Source organism: Triturus cristatus, chromosome 3_1, assembly GCF_964204655.1.
Source record: "Triturus cristatus chromosome 3_1, aTriCri1.1, whole genome shotgun sequence".
Lineage (NCBI taxonomy): Eukaryota > Metazoa > Chordata > Amphibia > Caudata > Salamandridae > Triturus > Triturus cristatus.
In genome coordinates this window covers 931,028,783-931,049,796 of record NC_140583.1, presented here as the reverse complement: position 1 = coordinate 931,049,796, position 21,014 = coordinate 931,028,783, and the positions used below count along the sequence as shown (strand labels likewise).

General features: G+C 41.9%; 1 protein-coding gene across 3 annotated transcripts in view; it reads left to right on the top strand.

Annotated features, from left to right (window-relative positions):
* The window catches only part of GPD2 (glycerol-3-phosphate dehydrogenase 2), a 927,571-nt gene extending 909,425 nt beyond the window's left edge, over window positions 1–18,146 (top strand). For 2 of the 3 annotated variants that reach the window (XM_085645518.1, XM_085645520.1), the window contains exon 18: window positions 15,389–15,510. In XM_085645518.1, the coding sequence (XP_085501644.1) occupies window positions 15,389–15,395 (7 nt within the window). In that variant the 3' untranslated portion in view covers window positions 15,396–15,510. Of the gene's footprint in view, window positions 1–15,388 lie in introns of all 3 variants that reach the window. The other variant, XM_085645519.1, reaches the window with a different exon arrangement.
* The last annotated feature ends 2,868 nt before the right edge of the window (window positions 18,147–21,014 follow it).

The following is a 21,014-nucleotide window of genomic DNA, read 5'->3' as shown; positions in this document are numbered from 1 at the left end:
CCTGTACCACTGACTTGAAAGCCTCCCATAGTGTGGCAGATGCGGCAACTAAATCCTTATTTATCACTTTATCACTTGCCGAATCTTTTCCTTAATACAGGGTCCATTAATTCATTCAGCTGCAGCCGCCATAACCAATATACACACATATCCCTAGGGATAGCCAATGTTAGGATGATAGGTGAGTAGTCTAAAGGGTCCTAGGGAGTTGTGAAATAGAGTTACCCCACATCCCTGGTGCCCAACCAATAATCTGTTTTAGATGATGATCCATGCACAAATGTGTGAAATGTGAACTCCCTAGCTATGAGACATCTGGTGCTCCAGCCCCGTGGCAGGTGGTCCCCTCTCCTTCAGTGATTCCTAAAATGTCTCTCTCAGTATACCTTCCCTCTGTATCACAATCTGACTTAACTGTCTCCAGGAGCACTATTTTCCTGGGGAAACATTTGTCCTCCGGGGTTGACATCCACTACGGTTTGGAGGAATCCATCCATTCAGCAGGGCTTCAATTCTCCCCGTCCGGGTCGACCCCACCCTGGACTCCAGTCAGTGCCAGGCATCCTCTGGTGTGGTGAAGAACTGTGCAATCCATTCATGGTGGTACTGCAGCTTGGCTGGAAACATTAGACTGTAATAGACGTTTAGTTCGTGTAGTTTTTGCTTTATGGTCAGGAAGGTTTTTCATTTGTCCTGGACCTCCTTGTGTAATCCGGGAAGATGAGGATAGAAGCATTTTCATGAGGGAACAGATCAGCTTTACGTGCATATTGCAAAATTGCATTACGGTCTCTGTAGTTGAACAATGTAGTAATCTATGCATGGGAAGGGGAATCCCCAGGTGGCAGGGGCACCGCCAATGAGCAATAAGCCAGCTCTATCGAGAAGAACATAGACAGTCTAAGCAGCCGTAGTATTTCAGTGATCCAGTCCTCCAAGAAAAGCTTGATCAAGGGGCCCTCCATACATTCAGGGAGTCCCACAAACCTGTAATTGTTCCATCGCAAGTGTCTCTCAGTTTTTGAGAGGCTCCCACATCTTGGTTGCCTTGGTAGTCCGCATGGTCACTGTGGATTTCAAAGTTTTATGTTCTGACTGCAGCATGGCTACGATGCCTTCCGTCTCCATGACCCAATCCACAACTTTTCACATGTCAGCCGTCAGGAGATTTACTTCAATGGATACAGTGTCAATTACCACTTCGAGGGATCTCTGGGTGGTCTGTATTGCTGCTATAATACATGATGGTGACCATTTTGAGACAGTCTCTGACTCCTGTTAACACCATACCGCCTGTGAGTTACTATCTCCCTTTGTAGTGACATAGTTCATTATTTTGTTAGATTGGGGTGGCTTACTTAATTTATCTTTGCCCATAGCAGCCCCCTGCCAGTAAACTGATAGTCCGCCTACCACAGTGCATCTCACCTACCACTTACTGTACTCCGTTAGTCCTTGAGGTCAGGCAGGATGAAGAAATAATCACCAACAAACATTGTGTGTCTGTAGGTCAGCCCTGAATGGTGGAGCTGTTTCACGCTGCAGATGGACCCCCCAGTTATTACATAGTCAGTCAAGGGCAGCGCAGAGATTGAGCATGTGCCCATCCCTGCTCTCAGGGCCTTAACAAAGTTTGTGTGGGAATTTACAGCTCCACCACCCTTCTCACAGGGTGCAACGTGTTGCTGACTGTCTTTATTTCAGGCCCCATGAACGGTGCAGGGGCCAGCCTCCCGACTTCCAACACATGCCTCTGCTTTGCTTCCTTACCTCCAGTCATTGCATGCCCGGCTGCATGGGTGCACTATCAGCTCCGAGGTAGGTGGGGGCTCTCCCACCCATGCGCCTTCTCAAAGTGCTCCCCACTGGGGATCGCCACCGCTGGTACCTCAACAGTCAGCCAGCCCGGGGGTCCCCTACTGGCTCCTGATGCAAGCCGTCCCCATTGTCAGTTGTGATGCAGTCTCACGGCAGGTCGTAGGTCACTTGCCCGCAGCCTCGCTGGAGTCTTCTGCAGCACCATGCCAAGCCATTGAGTACAGTGCCTGCAGTCCAGACGGTGTGCGCAGGGAATGCAGAGTTGGCAGGCATCTTCACCCTGCCTTTTAATGTCCATATGGGGCCTGTGTGAGTCAGGATTACAGTTCGTGTGTAAGAGCTCTTGCAAAACGTGTCTAGTCAGCCATCTTAGCCTTGCTGCCTGAGAGCGGAGTTATAGTAACCTATTTATATATATTCAAGTTTGACCACTTAATCTAGTTTGATCTGTTCCCACTATGAGGATTCGGTTGTATTATATGGTATGGTTGTGTGACCTTACCGTGTAATACACTCACAAAAACTGTCTTGGGTCCAGTCAGACTTATTTGTAAAATGTTACACTCAAAGCTGGGTAGCTACAGCTTCGAGCAGCAGGGCCTAAACAAAAGAACTAGTGTAAAGCACTTAACAGTATCAAACAATGTAACAACAAAAGCCACACAATGCAAAGGAACTTCAACACAAATTTATAAAAATAGATTATATTTCAATTAATTTTTAGAGTCCAAGATGAGCAAAATCCACATGCAGGTTCTGGAGATATAGACTTTTAAAGAATACTTAAATCTCAGTTTCTCGGCACACAAGCGTTAGTAACCGTAAAGTTTTGTGCAACTATTCCGGCCCGACTTGGGTGTCCATATCCGACAGTGTGAAGGTCTGGGAGCCGATAAGAAGCATTTGGACAGTTACCTGGCCACCAAAGTGTTTTCCAGTCCAGTTCACATCTTTACAGCACGACTGCCATAGACTTCAATAGAGTGGTCCTGATGCTGCAGATGCAGGAGATGGAAGATGCTCAAGGATACTCTGGTTGCTGTGCGGTTGATAGGGGTGCTTATGCAGTTATTCCTTGGTCTACAGGTCATGTAGGGCAACTTTGGCCACAGACGTTGGACCCCCCCCTCCGAAGTCTTCTTTAAGCCAGCAGAGGTGCAGCTGCTGCTAGGCAACCGGCCTCCATCCAACATGGTCCCAGTGAAATCTTTTGGCAGAGGCTAGTGTCCCTTCTTGGGCAACCAATATGGACTCAGACAACACTCCTGGGTTTGGCAGGCTCAGGTGCAACTTTTGGCCATCTAGGATCAGTGTCTTGGGGCACTCAGGGTGCAGTCAACGGTTATTCTCCAGAAGTGGCTATAGCCGAGTTGGGCTACTTCAGCTTTGATGGACCTGGTACTGGTTCCAGAGGGACAGCCAACTGACCCTTGGAGTTACTTCTTTGGTCTGGGGTTTGGGAGTGACTTTTCTCCATGCTGATAGCCACAGTCCTCTCTTTACTAGCCCAAGGTGCAGCAGGTGAAGTCCAGCAGGCGGCACAGCATCTCTTTACCAAGTCCAGGGGTCAGCAGGGCAGTCCTTCTTCTGTCCTCTCTCTAGTTCCAGTGTGATCTAAGGTCAAAGGTACCATGGGTGCCATATTTATGCCCAGAAATTGCCCTAGTGAGATGATGCGGTCACTAGTCAATGGGCTTCCATGTCCCCTCCATCTTATTGACAAATTGTCAGCCTGTGTGGTATCTAGCAATCCCAAAGTGCACTGTGCTGCCCACTCTCAAGATGTCTGAACTCTTCCTTGGATGTTAGGAACTCAGTAGCCTACCCTAGAGGTGTTGCTACCTGTGGGCTACACGCCCACAGGAAAACCAGTTTGGGCACTGGTCTCCTCTCTGTGTTCCTGCTGCCAGTCTGTCTACCTGAACAAAGGGCAGGCCCTCAAGAGTGTGATTGCCATTTGCTCAGGAAAGGCTTCGCACCCTGAGTGGCTTCCTGCGAAGGGAGGGAACACCTCACCCTGTAGCATGATGCTATTGTTCCTAAACCTGGTAGTCATTCACACCACCCCCCAGGAGGGCAGAGATCTATCTGGTGGCCAGTGAATATGTAAGGCCACTGGACAAACTGGGTCACAGAGTGGCAACTTTCTAAAAGTTGCATTTCTTTAGTAGTGAAATTAAATTTGACTTGGGCATCAAGTCAGGTTTAATGCCATGATTAATTTGATACCTTATAGTACCCATCTCAGTAGTCCTATGCAGAAGTTAGCAGAGCTGAGTGGTCAGCTGGTAACTCTGTGTTAACTAATGGGGCTACTAATGCTCCCACAGCAAAACAACAATTTGAAAGTGTTTCTGTCAGGTCATATATATAAAATACATGTCCTATACATAATATACAGCTCTCTGACTTAGGGTTCGATCAGCCGTCCTTAGGGGAGACATAAATATATTGTTTAGGGAAGTGTGGGCTTTGCCATTGGTTTCAATGGAAAAGCAGAGTTAGCAGTGTTACCACTGTCCTCCCAACCTGCAATGGCAGGCTGGGATCTATTTTGTACTTTGTCACACACAGAGTGGCAGAATCAGTGTTGCAGCCCTGGGTGGACACTCTGCCTTACATGCCCTGGGTGGACACTCTGCCTTACATGGCCTTGGTTGACATTCGGCCTACATGCCCATATACTAGGGATGTATAAGTAAGTCAGTCTCTGTCAATTGGGGGTAGCCAATTCACAACACACTTTATAAGGGGTTCGAACACTGGCACTGAGGTCTGATTATTAGGCCTTATTGCACTATCAGAGTCAAAAAACCAGCAGCATCAGTAGAAAAATATGGGTTGAACATGCAAAAATAGGCATTTCCTTACACCCACTGCATCAGTACTGGTTAAGTTGTAGGGGAAAGCAGTCTTTAACTATAGTTGATAATTGTACAGAATCTGACTGGAAAGGTGTTGAAGAGTGGTCACATCTATAATGTGAACTGTGACTTCTCATGCTGCCTAGAGAGAAGAAGCAACTAAGGAGAAGAGTTGTCACTAAACCATGGTTTGTCCTTGATAGCGTGGCCTGAGCAGCACGGTAATCCATTCAGAAAATGCTTGTGGTATTGTCTGTAACAAACTAACCAAAGAGTACTGTTAAAGTTAGGAAGTACTTAAAGGTCTAGACCAAATTAATTAAATACAATACATAATGTATAAGAAAAGATCGCAAAAAGGAAAATATGGGAGATTAAAAAATTGTCTTTGGGAGAATATTAGTGTCCAAAAGAAAACAGCAAAATAATCCATTATTAAGAGTGTCTACTAGATTGAATTGCATTTAGCAGCCACAGCATTTCGAACACAGTACACACTAAACAACTGTGGTACATAGAACAGTGGGGACGGTTGTTAAATTAAACTGAAGTAATCAGTTCTTAGATGGGTTAATAGCTTCCGTTATATGAGTAGCATTGCTAAGACAGAACATATAGTTCATAATACATCTTACTCTGGTGAAACATACTGTGGTAAAATAACTATTTTTACAATAGTATATGGTGAGCGGAGCAATATTTGCTCATGACCTTATAGTTACAAAAGATGGTACTTGGCCTAGAAAGTAAAAATGCTGGAACTTGGAAGTGGCACAAAGGGGTTTGGGGTCAAACTATGACATTTCTGGTTTGGAGTAGGTTCTGGGTAGCAGTGTATTGAGAAACAAATGTTGAAGAAGTTGTGGAGGACATTTATATTTACTGTTTTGAATCCAAGCCTCAGTAGTTTGCATGTAGCCCTGTTTTGGGTCCCGGCCATCCAGCTTGGAGCTCACCTGCTGAAATGCTGAAATGTGAAGTTTATTGCACCCATCTCCATTGGAAGGGTCATCCCTGCATGTCCCAGCTTACATCTTTACAGAAATAGACATCACTGCTTTTGCAACAAAACTATCTTTAAAAGACGAAGCCAGACAGATCCTCATTCCACATCATTCATCCCTACATGAAGTGTCATGGAAGTTCCCAGCATCCATCGGGAATCGTAGGTCATACCCACTCTCTACCCATTCCCACAAACACACCCAGACATAGATCACACAAGCAGACACTGCAGCCTCACAACAAATGGACACAATCCCTTACCAGCCCACCCTAAAACTACCAAACGCATGTTCTAACTCCAAGTCATTAACATGCTCTCCAGTAATCCATGCTACTGACATGGCAGACCTCAAATCCTTTCGCAACCTCGATGCAATGTTCATTACAAAAACACAACTCACTCACACAGCCTTGCACGTCCTAGATGTCCTTCCTCCCACAAGCTAAAATATGTGTGCGACCCTCACATATAAGAAAGATTCAGACCGAACTTTCATACATAAATCCTCCTGGCCCAGCAACCTATATAGCCAGCTTAATGAGATCTTCACATGTCACTTTCCACTCTCAATAACTCAGTCCACCTCCTTACACCGCATTGTAGACAGACAAATTCTTTGACCTCCTCACCACATCTTCCACCTGACCCTGACTCACTCACATCCTCCTCAGTTAATTCAATCTCCCAGACAACTAAAACATGAAAAAACAAGAGACACCCTCCTCAAACACATCAACATAGTGAACGTAGTAAAGCATGTCACTTAGCCAGAAACTCCAAATCCTCAACCTTGCCTTTTTGATAACACGGACCACCACCTGCAAATCTCCCTTAAATCATGGCTGTATCATTTGCCTAGCCATCCCCATCACCCTGCTCAGCATCCAACAATACACCACCTCAAAAAAGAATATCAAACCGATAGCTCCCTCAAATCTTCCCCATTGACAATCTAAAGCTCAAACTCATGTCTTACCCTGCCACCTCCACATCTGATGTCAACAGCCTTCTAAAAGATTTCAACACATTTCTGGAAAACCACATGATTACCCACAGACTAGCTAAAGTATGCAAGTACAAGTCAAACCCTCAGCACCATCATACTCCAAAGAACTTACAGACAACAAATGCTGCATACACAGACAGGAAAGGAAGTGGTAGAATAACAGAACCCCCAGCAACCTCACACTACTAAAATCCCTCTGCTCAACACACAGGCAACTAATCAAATCATCCAGAGCCACATATCATACCAACACCATTAATGAAACTACCAACAGATGCAGAATGTTCTTTAAGACAATGAAGCATTGTATTGTAGACCTGCCTAGCTCTCCAGTTCAATACTCCACAGACAAATGCAATGCCATCAACATCTTCCTCATTGAAACATTACAGAAGATCTGAAACCACATCAACAACACCAAGCATGATTCTACTCTGATAACCTTCAGTCTGGTCTGCATCCCACTGTGGTTCTCCGCCAAACCCCTGACTGTCTCAGACTTTGTCAATATCTTTAACTTCCTCAAAGTCTCCTTCAATGCAGATCACGTTTTACCCTCATCCTTCTTCAAGGCCCTAACCACAGAAGCTGTCTCACTCCTACTTGAGAATGTCTCCCTCATATTCAAGGCATTTTCTCTAAATCTGTCATGAGAGGCCAGATCCTCCCACTCCTGAAGAAACCTGCACTAGACCTTGATGACCTTGCCAACTATTGTTATACCACTCACCCACTTTTCATTGACAAGATAATCAAAAAGACAACTCCAAAATCACATCAACACTGACAATCCCCTACACAACTACAACATTGTCTGCACTATAAACACAGCTACATTAAAAATCATAGATGATCCCCTCCTGACCACAGATAAAAGTGACCCCACCTTCTGATATTTTGGTACCTCTCGCCTGCCATCTGCAGCATCGATCACCCAATCCTCATTTACATGCAGCAGTCACAAATGGAATTCACTGCCAGTCATTTGCTGGATCACCTTCTGTCTATTCAACTGACACCACTTTGTTCATGAAGGCACCACAAGTTTGCAGTAGGTCCCTGTCACCTGCAGAGTCCCACATGATTCCTTCTTGTCCCCAGTTATTTTCAACCTCTTCATAGAGCTCCTTGGGACTCTACTGACCAATAACTTCATCAAAATGTACCAATATACAGACAAAACACAGCTCTGCTTAAGAACCCCCTCTGCTCTTGACATCTAATACCTCAAATCTTCTCTGCACCTCATTGTTCATGTCGAGTATCTAACTGAGGCTTAAACCTATTAACAATTCCTACCATTCATGAATACCAAAGAACAATAATTACTCCAACCATGGCTCAAAGTATGAACCTAGATGGATTTGAACCCAAACTTTCACACAATGCCTAGTTGCTGGGATTCACTATGGACATCAACCTTATCCTCAATAAATACATCACCAAGAAAACTAAGATGATCAGGTACCAGCCCTCTCTGGAAAAAGTATAACAATTCCTCCCAGAAAATGAGAGTTCAAGCCCCTGTACTCTTGCAGTCGGGGTGGCACTGCCCTGCTCTTCGACCTTCTAGCCCTCATACGGCCCCCCCAGAGGTATCTTACAGACCACACCGTGCTTCTTCAGGAGTAAGAAAAAATATGACCACTTCGATCCCACCCTGATGGAACTCCTGTCACTCCCTTTCCCAACCAACACCATCTTCAAAACGAGCTGCATTATTTACAAAATCATCACAAAGTATACCCCTGCCTATCAGGCTGGCAAGCTCACTGAATCTAGTGGCTCTTGGCAGACATTCAGCAATGAAACCATCACTGGAGATGAAGCAGTTCAGAAAAGAAAAAATAAGGCATCAGGTCTTCTCCATGCTTGCATGGCTGACATCCCTGTATCCATCAGGACTGCCCCATTGATGTTCTAGTTTATGAAGTAGCTGAATACAGACCTATTTCGGGAAAACCACAGCACAATGAAGTAATAGTCCACTTTAACTCTCAGAACCCAGTATCCCCTCCAATCACTCTTTTACAGTGCAGCACTTCACTGCGTTTTGGCCAGGTTACACTATACAAATGCCACATACATGCATATATATGTTTTCATAGCAACTTTAAGATATTGTAAAGTAGGGTGAATAAATATTGGTGTAAGCCCAATAATGAACTATTGCAGTAGTCTAGCTTGATGATTACAAGTGCAGCAATAACAAGGTGATCGAGGGAATGCTTGAAATAATCTGAGCTATTGGCAATCGCTCCAGGTAGCATTGCAGTTCATAGTTCTTCACCCACCATGCCACTCCAGATGAAGACCTGCTTTATGTAAATTAGTACTGACCATGCTCCTCATGGAAGCAGTCCATCCTGAACTGCCAGGCAGGGCTCCCTCCAGAAAGGACCGAAAGCCAACTCAGACCAGTTTTATCCTACTTGGGGCTTTTCAGTGGCATGTAGCTGAATCCTATAGCACAGTGAGCATGAGACCCATGACTGGGCATGCCCGTCACAAATAGGGCGTTAACTGCAAAAACAACAAGGTGATGGATAGAATGCTTGAATTAGTTTCAGCCACTTAAAATTGCTTGGGCTGCTCTCCAGTCCATTGTTAATCACCCACCATGGCTCTCTAGACAAAATCCTGCCATATGCAAGGCATTACCGACCCTGCTCCTCATGTGAAGAATCTGTCCCGACCAGCTCAGAAAGGCAGCCTCCAGAAAGGATTTGGCCAAAATATTGACTCTAGAGTATTGTGATACAGAAATATGGTCAAAAACTACTGCTAGTACACAAATATTGTGTTACAGAATATTGTTGTCAAGAATATCCTTTTTTAGTAAGAAATGCTGTTTTCCAAAATATTGTTTTTATTATTCTTTTCATTAATATAGTTGCAATTTTTTTTTTTTAATTAATGTAATGTGTTTTAGGTAATAACATAGTTTTAGGTGGTACTATTGTTAGTTTGGTTGTTTTTAGTTTATGCATTATCTTTCAAAATATAGTTTGTAATTTTAATTGATTTAGTAATTTGAGTAGTAATTTTAAGTTTGGTGGTGGGTTGTTAGGTTTGTAGGTGAATTGGGTGGGATTTAAATTTAATGGTAAATATTTATTTATTGTAAATTAATTATTAAATTGATTAATAATTGTGTTCATTCTTACATTATATTGTTACATTTATTTTATTAATTTGGATGTGTATTTTAGTTTTTTATTTTAATAATTCTTTATTTTTTCAATTTTAAAAGTGTTTTTGTTAATATAGTATTTATTTTTCTCTGTACTATAATTTATTATATTTTATTATATATTAAAATAGTTTTCATAAATGATTTGAACTTTTATTTGTATATGTAATTCTTTCAAAGTCCAACGCTTTCCCTTCTGTTGCTTTTACTGCAGTGGGAATAGTAAATCTAACCGCTCTGAAGTCTAACCCTTTCCTTACTGTTGCTTAGACTGGATAGGACTAGTAAATATAAACCCTCCAAAGTCCAAAACCTTACCCACTGTTGCTTATACTGGAGTGGGAATAGTAAATGTAAACCCTCTGAAATCCAACGCTTTCCCTAATGGTGCTGAAACTTAAGTGTGAATAGTAAACCTAGCCCCTCCAGAGTTCACCACTTTGCTTACTGTTGCTTAGATTGGAGTGGGAATAGTAATTGTAACCCCTCCAAAACCCAATGCTTTCTGTAATGTTGCTTAGACTGGAGTGAGAATAATAAACCTAGCCCCTCTGAGGTCATAAACGTTCCCTACTGTTGCTTAGACTGGAGCGGGGAATGGTAAATCTAACCCCTTACAAGTCCGAGGGCCTGATTACAAGCAGAGGTGTTTTTTTTGCCCCTGATAAATAACAATAGCACAGGATACTTTATTTATCGTGTGCGGTAAATAACACTTATTATGACTTTCTGGGGAATAACATGGGGATTTTGGTGTTTAACGTACCAAATTACGCATGATACAGTAAATACCATATGTTTTCCCCTGTTAAATTTTGATAGGTTTGACCTGCGGAAATTGAACAAATATTTGGGTATTTAATGCATCAGATAATGATCAGACGCGTTAAAACCAAGCTTGCAATTCTGTCCCATGCGCACGGGATGGAATTAACCTCCCAACTTGTATTCAGACCCGAAGGCTTTCCGTACTTCTGCTTAGACTGGAGTGGGAATAGTAAATATAACCCCTCTGTATTCCAACGCTTTTCCTACTGTTGCTTAGAACTAGAGTGAGAATAGTAATTCTAGACCCTCTGAAGTTCAAATCCTTCCCCACTGTTGCTTAGCCTGGAGTGGGAATTTTGAATCTAGCCCCTCCGAAGTCCAACGCTTTCCCTACTGTTTCTAAGACTGGAGTGGGACTAGTAATTTCAGCCTCTCTGAAGTCCATTCTTTACCTACTGTTGGAAGGGGTGGGAGCACACTGCTTCACCTCCCAGCACAGTTCGCCCCTTAGCATTATGGTAAATGCAGTTCAATACATGCTTACTTGAGATTTTACTGGAGTGTTCCACCAAAGTTGGTGCAGGTTAGTGCTGTACATCTCTAGACATGTGTTTCTGGATTTCATCTGTCATCAGTAGAGATAAAAACAAATTTTAAATGGGGTTGCTGAGCAGGCTACCACAATCCTTACAGGTCTCAGTACCTCTCACAGGCGCACAGGTGCATCTCCACAAGCTTGTCAGCTCAATGGCTCAAGGGAGCCTTTTCAAAACAGGAAGGGGTGGGAGCACACTACTTCACCTCTCAGCACAGTTTGTCCCTTAGCATTATTGTAAATGCAGTTCAATACATGCGTACTTGAGATTTTACTGCCATGTTCCACCAAAGTTGGTGCAGGTTATTGCTGTACATCTCTAGATACGTGTTTCTGGGTTTCATCTGCCATCAGTAGAGATAAAAACAAATTTTATATGGGGTTGTTGAGCAGGCTGCCACAATCCTTACAGGTCTCAGTACCTCTCACAGGCGCACAGGTGCATTTCCACGTGTTTATGGATTTCATTTGTCATCAGTAGAGATATGGGGTTGCTGAGCAGGCTGCCACAGTCCTTATAGGTCTCAGTACCTCTCACAGGCGCTTAGAATGGAGTCGGAATGGTAAATCTAAGCCCTTTGAAGTCCAACTTTTTCCCTACTGACGATTATAGTGAATTTTTAATATGTAATGTATAGTTATTTATTGTAATTGTATTTTTTTATTTTTTGAGTTTAGAAATGTTTATTTGTACATAAATGTTTTTTACTATATTTCTTTAGTTCATGAATGCTATATAGTGTTTTCATTTTTTTTATTTGCAATATTATTTAGGAAAAAAACAAAATTATTAAAATATTAATATATGTTAAATAAATGAGTTTTGTTTTTACTTTTAGTATACAGTATAAATAAATAAATGTTATTTTAATATGCTTATTTTAAAATGTTGTTTCGGTTAAATATTTTTGTTGGTTTTTATATATGGGATTCTCTAATCCCTGTATAAAAGGCAGACAGGGGGTGTAGCTTTAGGGGATGTTTTCGGGTGTTACACCCCGCTAACAAATGTATTTTCAGGAAAATATTTGGGTACGGGTGCCTTCAGTCGGTTATGATGAGGTGTCTGTTGATTTCACAAGGAACTTACATTAACACAGACAAAAATGCACACACACTCTCTCCCTCTTCGCTTTGAAAGTCTTAAAAAATGTTAGTTATTTTACAAAATATTATGTTTTCTCTCACTTAGTACCCCTACCAATTCGCATTTGTCTCCCATTCCACTATCCATTTAACGCCTCTCATGTGCCTTGCTTGTCGGATTTTGACATTATATGCCAGTGTGATTGTTAGAAAATCTGAAACTCACCGCCCCCAACCTTACTGACCAAGCTATACCCCTGACGGCAGTAACTGATTCCTTTATAATCAATGACTTGTGACGTACCAAGTCGATGATAATAAAGAAAAGACCAATCACACAAAAAACCAAACGTACCCCTGCATACATGACTCTCAACTACAGGAGGAGTACATTCTCATTAGTGAGAAATTTGCCCAATTCAGGATGATTTGCGTCCCAGTACCTACAGATAGGACCCAGAGGGTATTTCCAAAAAAGAACGAGATGGCCTCAAACACCCCCTCGGTGTCCTGCTTTATTTTTGGCCTTACCACGCTCGCCAGAGAATGCTTTAGTGGAGGGCAGCCCTCGTTATAGATGGAGGGACTGTTCAGGGATGATCTGGGGAATTGGTATCCATGTAGCTAAAAAGGCCGTACACCTACCCGTAACCTCTATCTACAACAAGGGCCGCCCGCCACTAGAGCATTCTCTGGTGAATGTGGGATGGCCAATGATGAAGCAGGACACCCTGGGGGTGTGTGAGACCATCCCATTCTTTTTTGGAAATACCCTCCAGGCCCTATCTCCAGGTACTGGGATGCAAATCATCCTGAATTGGGCTACCTGTTTACTAATGAGGATGTCGAGGTCCCATTGTTGAGAGCCATATATGCAGGTGTACGTTTGTTGGTATTGTGTGGTTGATAATATAAGGGAGAGACATTTAAGGGCCGTGTGTATGACATATAAAAGATGTCATACCTCGACTATTATAACACTATTGCTGTCGGGTTCTGACATCACACTGCCTGTTTCCAGAGCAAGCAGCTGAGGTGCAAGGTAGGCCAGGTCACATAGAATAATTAAAGCAGCTATTCAAAGCAGCAAACAGAACGTTGCTTTTCTTCCTTCTGCTCTATTGTAATAGCTTACAATGATAAGCAGAGATGATATGTTTCTTTTTGCGCTCCTTAGATAGAGAAAGCTAGAATCTTTCAGCATGTTTCTATATTTTCCAAGCTACTGCAACTTTTTTTTTTAACTGACTTGTATTCAACTATTTCTTATATCTTTTTGCAAAACATTTGTAATTTTTCATTTTGCACTAGAGCTTTATTTGTGTTCTTCATGTTTGCAAACAGGCTCGCTCTTTCATAGGGGAGAACTTCGCACTAAGGTTTTAAGTGATTTCTTGGAACGGTGATGGTGTGTCCATCCCCATCACCTTCAGTCTTGTTGCTCTCTATATTTATGGAAGTTCTTGGTGACTTGCAGTGTCCTTATAGTGTATGGCATGATGTTCTTTACCCCTAATATAGATTCCACTGACAAGACAGCCTTGAAGCTCTGTGCTTGGTCTACCTAGACCACAACCACATGAGGCAATCTGAATACAGTAAAAGGTTTCCCACTGCACACACCATAACATACATAAATGTAAATACACTGGGGTTGTCCAGAACTACTACAGTTAACTTAAAATGCGTCAGTTAATATTGCATAACATCCCTTCACTGTCACCCTCGTGGCCTAAAATACATATTGGTGAGGACCATGGTAGTGGTGTCTATTCAGAGAAGGAAGTACAATGCATTTACTACCTAGGAAATAATGGCTGGGTCCTAGTTAGTAGGCCTCAGGCCACCACTTATGTCCAAAATCGATGGGTCCAAAAGAAAGAATACTGAATGAGGAGACATCATGATCAGACGTGATTATGCACAGTAATTGACATATATCTAGAATCGCCATCATAATTTTCTAGAATTCAGCATAAACCACTCAAGCTTTTTCTGGTTTACCCTGTCCACAGAATGCTCCTCATGCAGCTTCATGCTACATCCATCTTTCCCTTGGCTTAGTCTGTCTATAAAGTGATCTATCATCTAGGTAGTCCTCAATTAAGTTTACATATCAATATCTGAACGTTAATTGTGCCTTTCTTGTAGAGTACCTAGAGAAAAGGCCGTTTTCTTCTTATACTGCATAGTCCACTCTGAATATTTCTACAAACAATACAAAAAAACTGCTTAACTAGAACTAAAACGCATAAAGAGACTTGCAAACTAATTGGCGTGATTCTGTAGAAGGGACCTTTTCTTTTGTGAAATTATAGGATTTCTGAGCAGCTAATTAAAAATACACATTTCCAATTGTAGCAGTGCCTCAGTTCAAGCTGCAGTCGCTCTATAGCAAGATACAGGAAGCAGAGTGGTGACACATATATTTACATATAGATTTCTTTCCATCCCTCCCACCCCCACACGAAGTAGTTACTTAAAATTACTCAAGACAGATGGTTGCACACAGAAGACTGAAATATTAACAGCAAGATCTTCATAACAGGAAAGAAGCGGCTGCCTGGTTTCAGAATCCCATCGCCAGGCTCGGTATAAGGACACAAATTATGTGTACATTTTAATGTGTCTATGCTTCATAATTATGCATGGTTGTGTGCGGCTATAATTGACGTAAAATATAAAGCAGGTCAGGGTGCAGCTATTAAAACTATTTTTCATTTTGTTTCCTGACAGCTCGCCACAATGATGCACGGGAGAGTTAATAAGGGCGTTCACAGAATGCAAAGATAGTTATATAATTTAAATCGTATTAAAATCCACAGAATGTGTCGCCTAATTGTTTCATACGTCCTTGCTAAGTATGATTTTATTAGGATGCAAGCTATTGCATGTTGAACAATTAGAGTAAGTGAAATAGTAATGGGAGGGAGGCAGATACTTCATAAAATATAGGGAAATTAGTGCTTTTTCTCCACCCTTCAACAGCAGGATATTAAAAAGAGCGATTTAAAAGTCGATTGATGCTACCTTTTCTGCTTTATTATTTCAGGTCATAATCACTGACGTGGATTCGGCGGATTGTGTTTCATGGACTATAACATAGTGTCGACATTTTTAAGAAACAGCTGACTGAATGGACATCATATCTCCTGGAGCCCATTGCAATTAAAATATTATAGACAAGTGAATGTTTCTGCCTGCAAAAATACTGTAAATGTATGTTTTGCAGATTAGTGTCCTTTTACCATATGCGGTGATGTGCATAAAAGAGCACCATATGTCTATGTTAAGGTGTGAAGATAGCTCAGAGAGTTAATGCGCCTACTGCAGAGATCTGAGGGTAACAAGTAAGGCAGGGGTTCTAAATCGCACTGCAGGGGTGTTAGCCTTTTATTATTCCCAGGCAGATACAATTGGTATCATTGAGTTGGTCAGTAATACATTTTCTTGTTATAGCGCTTGGACACCACAGAGTAAGTAATGACTAGTGCAACGTAATATTTTGTTTTAGTATTTTTGTATTTTTATTGATATGTGTAGAACTGTTAATGAACGTAGTATGTATGACAGGTTTCCATGCTCGAAGTGGAAAGCCATGGCTGCCAAGCCTGTACATCTCCGTTTTACCCTACTACGGACACACCCTACACGAGTCCGGACCTCATCTTTGCTTCTCTATGCTTTTTAAATATATATATGACTGGCACTTTGCTTGGGAGTATATTTCAGCCCATAGTTATCAATTCTGTGGTAAAATTTTGCCTATTCTTGCTTTGGAGAGCTGGGCTCACTCCTGCTGAAGAGGGCCTGCTTCTTAATCAGAGTACATCTTTGCACCCTCCTCGTATTCCAGTGGTAATGTTTTCATGATTCAGCCTCTGTTCTTTTGACTTGTGATTTAAACCATGGTTTGGGTTGAAGCCATTTTTGGGCATCTCCAATCTGACTTTATCATTTGGACTTGTACAGAATCCCCTGGGAACAAGAACTAGCATTTCCATATACAATGATAACACCGCCTCCCTTTTCCTTCTGGTTATAGCACTCCTCGATGCCAGTCAGTATTTATGTTACTTTCCCCCCACTCTTTTGATGCCTTTTAATCACTTTGATGTTGTCAAATATGATAACTAAAGCTCCCTCCCCTGCCTAGTATTGTCTCAGACTCCACACCCAATCCTTTTCTCATCCACAGCGTTCCAGCTTTCTGGAACACAGTCGACTATGAATACAATGCTTAATTTGTGCCACTGGTTGCAGGCACAGGGTGCTGCACCCATTTTACATTATCAGACTTTGACCCAGAGCAAGAGAAAACAGCAGAGAAAATGGAGGAAGAGAGAGTGAGATAAAGGGACAGGAAATGTAGCTTGGTGGAAGCAGGAGGGGGAACCAAAAAGGCAACTTTAGGATTAGGCAACCAGCAGTTGGCAGCTCATAAGAAAATCATTTGGCCCCATAGCTTATTTTTTATTTAGCTATTTATTGTTTATTGTTATTGATTTATTTATTTTTAACATATTGGGCTCTCCATAAACACTTTTCCTTACTCCACATAGCACAGTGAGGACAAATGGCCTCTTTCATTTTTGGCACAGGTGGAGAACGCCACTAGGTAAAGCCCATCTAAGGCACCAGAGACTGATGTTTCGGGATCCACAGGCAGATAGATGCTAGGTGGCTCATTATGTTTCAGCGAGTGTAAGGACAAGGGCAACATCCCCGTCTTCTTCCCAAGTGTGTCCAACGTCTTATGACATGACATTTGACAGAATGCTTCAGTTTCATATTTTTCCCCCCATATATATGACTTGCATCATATGGTCAAACAGAGCGCTTCTTTTTCTATTTCATAGTTAGAAAGTAGTTGCGTGCTTCATACTACTCGTTAACTGCTCAACCAACCTCTGAGGAGGTTGTATGTGTGAACGTCGACTACAAGAATGTCATGCTGCAGGAACATTGCAGCAAACTATTGGCAAACACATTATTTTATTTTTATTAATTTTCATGTAAAATCAATCACATCCCCGCGGCCCAATGCCTGGGCGATAACAAGGATCAAAAAAATAAAATACCATCAGCAGTCCAACAATCGCAGCCTAGACCCATATCTAACATTCCATAAGATATCCACATTACCCTGCCGCCCACCATACATGTACCCTCCAATACAACATAGTGGAACATCAGTCCCCCCACCCTCTCTTACTCAAAAACATCCCCAACAATACTCCCCCCAACCACCCACCCAAGTATGTCGCCAGCTACTAAATTATTCACTAAACCAGATGTACCTCGCAGTCCACTTCCCACGCTCTCTACCATACAGGACACAGCAATGAGTCGGACAAGAACAACACATTTTTGCGTAGGTAAGTATCTATTAGTATTTTTAAGTACACACATATCTACATTGAAAATAGATGTTTCATCAAGGTACTCACAAAAGAAGTGACAAATAGTAAGCCCGTACTTGCCTATGTAATTTTACCCTGTTGATATTTTGCTATGATATTTTTGCAGCACGACATATAAAACGATATATTCCGGTAGCATATATAGTAAGAAGGTTGTCGAATATTTGAGATTGAACCTCCGTTTGTACTATACCTTAGTGATTTTTTCCATGGTTTTGAAGCTCAGGTTTCTTACTGTTTTCCAAAACATGGCTTACAGAGTGGATCACCGAAATAGTCATAGAAATTTGCAAGCATTTGAATTCCTCTTTAAATCTGTTTCAATTAAAAATGGTGCTGTTTTAGAATAGCTTTAAAAATATGAGATTAAAATGCTTTTTCTGGAAATAATGGCCTACGCTGTGTCTTGTAATGAGAAAACCCATTGTGCACGAATGAGCACATGGAAGCAGTGGACAATGATAATGGGCCTTCTTTACTGTCCATCTCTGAAATATGGTTTGTGGCTGGTGAATCATCAGTCAACATTTCTACGTCTGAAACGCTCCTACACAAATACTTAAGCATTTATGATTGTTTGGCGTGCCGCGTCTTGGCTGTGCTCATTAGAACAAATAGTCCTTTGTGCAAAATGGTTTTAGCATTCATTGCTTATGGCATTGTTTGTAAGGCAAGAGTAGTCATTGTGAAGGGCCACTCACACGTTCCTGTCTGTATCCCACGGATTTCCCCTCGTTTGCCCTCAGGTGACTGGCCCGGGTCTCTCCTGTTGGACAGCAGGCTGTGCTACTCATTTTGAAATCTGCTGGGTGTGTACAGGGTTAAGGGAGAATTGCGTGTGTGATGTGTCATTCCAGTCGATAAACCATGCAACAAACCAGCGCAATCCTGTCCTACCCAGCATTCATTTAAATTGCTTTTTTAATTGGTGCATAAAGTGTTGTCTCTTAGTGCAGAACGAAACCGATGACGTTCTGATATATGGGGTCCCACTGCATTCCCGGGCATCCATTGATAACTGAATCTGACTCCCACACTGGATCGCAGATGGGTAAGTGTGGTCCAGTTGATTTGTAAGTATGTAACGCCAAGCTCTTCTAGACAGACAGAGAGATGTAGAGAACTGTAGTACCAAGGTTCTTGGAGTGTGGAGTGTCCATATGTGATGAATGTCTATGTGTTATGGGCCCTCCCTCCACCCTTTGCTACACCACTGGGGAGCTCCTGACCCGGGACCCCGGACACTAAACCAACAACTGCAGCACCTCATCCCTTTGAGCTACCAAAGGACCCTTCACCTGCCGTCTTTGCCGCTTCTCCTGCAACATAGAAATTCAGTTCGCACAGGATCTTGTACCACTATTGCCTAGAATACCATAAACAAACCAGAGCCGCTCCATTCCATCCTACTCTATGTCCGATCCCTCAGCAAGCATGCGATTGAAATCTGGGACACCATCACCACCCTCTCCCGGACATCGCCTTCATCAACAAAACATGGCTCAGCCCCTCCTCGAACCCTGACATCGCCCCCGCAACCCCAGACGGCTGCAAGATGATACACTGAGACCGCACCAACAAACACGATGGGGGCATCACCATCATCTTTAAGGAAACCACCTGATGAATGGGCACAAACGACGACCCCACACCTGTCAACGAACACCTCAACTTCCAACTACAGACCGACACCAGGGCCACGATAAGAGGCCCCCACATATGCAGACCCATTTTCTCACAAGAAATAGAGAGGCAACATAAACAATTATGAATGACCACATTCAAAATTAAACAAATGCTCCTGGGTCTTGGTTATTGGTGTAGTATTTTTCTTTATTGTGTATTTCCAAGATAGCACAGTCAACGAGATTCACCTTACAAAGGCTTCATCAGGGTTGCAAACATGAAGAACATTTATATGTCACAGGTCAATAAACACATCTATGCTCTATTGGCAGGAAACTATTATTTAATACAAAATCATTTTAAGCTATTCAACAAATACAGTTTTTTAACAGACCTATCAACCTGTATCCTGTTACATAAGCAAAGGAGACATATTTAAAAAAACACATATACACAATCTATACCATTGGATGAATTAGAAAGCAAAATTATTCCTATACAACTTTCATAAATGTATTCTCTTCTGAGAAATGGATCACCTAGAAATTATATATGCACAGGTTCAGGTATGATGAAAAACCAGAAGACATATTGGAGTGAGCATAAATTGACTGCGAAAGCGTGAGGACTAGCTCAAGTTCATGAAAGTTGTGCACATCCAGTTCCTACTTGGTCATTGAAAATTTAATAAAATATGAGTTGAGAAAAATAGGAAAAGAAAGTTAGTGGTGTGCAAAGACCCCAGGCAAAAACCCCGTACCTTTGTCCATACAGTCTAGAGTGAAGATGACAGCACAGGTCTTAAAAAGTCACTTACCAAGAGATCTGAACCACTGGGAAACACAAGGATCTTCTTGATGTAGGATAAGAGGTATTGGAGTCTAAAAACACTTCAAATGAATATGAATGAATATGAATTGATATTTCATATGTTGTTTTAAATAAAATTCAGCAGTGTACCAGCGTCCAAAATAGACTGCCATAATATCCCTGACTTACATGCGATTCAATGTTAGGTCCTGATGAGAAATTAGATCATTCAGGAGACAATATGTAAGTCTTCTATTTATAATATTTACAACGTGAGTTCGGTTAGATACATCATACCACGATCCCATGGTCCACATAAACAAATCACTTTTAAGTAAATAAGATTAACCAGTTTATCCATCATTAGTAGTCGTAAGAGAGGCGCTTTACCCAGTCCATAGTTGTTCATAGATTTCGTATTTTTGACTGAGTTCTTTAAGGAACTAGAGTTCATGAATAAAGTACATAGATGCACATTAGTACAATGTATCATCAAAGGTGACTTCCACCGGTGAAATGCCTAGAGATTTGATTAGACATCCAAAATAACCGTATTGTAAACATTTCGAAAAAATCATACTTTAACCCGATTGTTGAAGCCCTTGTGAGAAAATTACCCAAATGGTAATCTCCAATGTGCATTCCTCTAGAACCAGCACTTGTAAGAGAAACAGCTACAGTAGCCCCACTTCCAAGGCTCGTTTTCGTCCAGTTTAGGCTACACTCATATAAATGAAAGCTAATTGCATTAGACTCCTCACTCCATGAAGGAAGTGTGTGTACCACATTCTTTAGCATTAAAAAGAGGTTACGCAGATA